The 1,043-nt window shown below is 45.4% G+C and overlaps 1 protein-coding gene across 1 annotated transcript; it reads right to left on the bottom strand.

The window, feature by feature from the left end:
* Positions 1 to 128: 128 nt before the first annotated feature.
* H310_08729 (hypothetical protein) lies at positions 129 to 486 on the bottom strand (the record flags this gene model as incomplete). Its single annotated transcript, XM_008874586.1, has 2 exons — positions 129 to 215; positions 415 to 486. The coding sequence occupies 2 exons, from the start codon at positions 484 to 486 to the stop codon at positions 129 to 131; spliced, it is 159 nt and encodes a 52-aa protein (XP_008872808.1).
* Positions 487 to 1,043: the final 557 nt, after the last annotated feature.

Here is a 1,043-nt window from a genome sequence, read left to right as displayed (position 1 = left end):
ACACAAGCTCACCGTTCTCGTGGCGGACATGGTCAAGTGCCCATTTTAGTCGAGCAGCTTGGTTTGCCGGAGTCAATAAAGGTTTGATGCTGCTTGAGTATTTCGAGAAGACCCCTCGTTTGAAGTAGTCATGAAGTGTCGACGGCGGCATCCCATTGCTGCTGCGGTGGACTTAAAGGTGGTTCGACGAGCTTTAGAGACTTTGCGTAGCTGATCTGCAAGGTTAATGTATTTAATCTTTCGTCCACTTCTTGTCTACTTTCGAGAAGATACATCAGCACATATGGCCTGCACGCCGGGGCAATCAAGAGAGGCGCGTGCCCAAATACGATGAACAGTCCTTGGGTCACAATCAAACAAAATCGCCATGCTCTTAACTGTGCCTCGAGGTAGCTTGCCATCCGGAAGGCAGACCTTCAAGAGGTGCTGAAGTAGGTGTTGCCTCTGAGTGTTCGTCAGGTTCTTCTTCTTGGTGCCAGCGCGCATGATTTGGACAAGCCGCCAAGTTTTCCCGCCGATATTTTATCCGGATTTTGCGGATGTTATCCGGATTCTTTTTATTAGTCCCATTCAGGTGCACGCGACACTACACTTGCATTAGTTATATGGATTGGATTCGTTTTATCTCATGTGTTGATGATATTTTGGGACGTTTTTGTTTTCATTGAATTCAGCGTACATTTCTCTATTTAACTGTATAGTTTTTTTGGCATATTTTACGTATTTTAAAGTTCGTTTTCGCAAAACACGAAGTCGGACATTATTTTTCGGATGGAGGTAAAACTATTGACAACATTTGTCTAATAATACTCCTGTTGAGTGTCTGATTGGCGTTCTGGAAAGCGCAAGATCTCTGCTTTGATTGGGTAGTTTATTGCACTTTCCAGCCATTTTGGTTGTTGAGATATTGCGCGGCAAAACTTCCGGGTCATGGACAGCTATTACAAAATGACCCGCCAGTACTTCATTCCACGATTCATCGGATACGCAACACGTCCTGCACACATCTATCGCCACTACATGCCTCCTCGTTCACCGCGGGG

Source organism: Aphanomyces invadans (genome assembly GCF_000520115.1).
Source record: "Aphanomyces invadans strain NJM9701 unplaced genomic scaffold supercont1.18, whole genome shotgun sequence".
Taxonomy (NCBI): domain Eukaryota; phylum Oomycota; class Saprolegniomycetes; order Saprolegniales; family Verrucalvaceae; genus Aphanomyces; species Aphanomyces invadans.
Note: the sequence above shows the minus strand (reverse complement) of the source record. Positions and strands in the feature narration are given on the sequence as shown.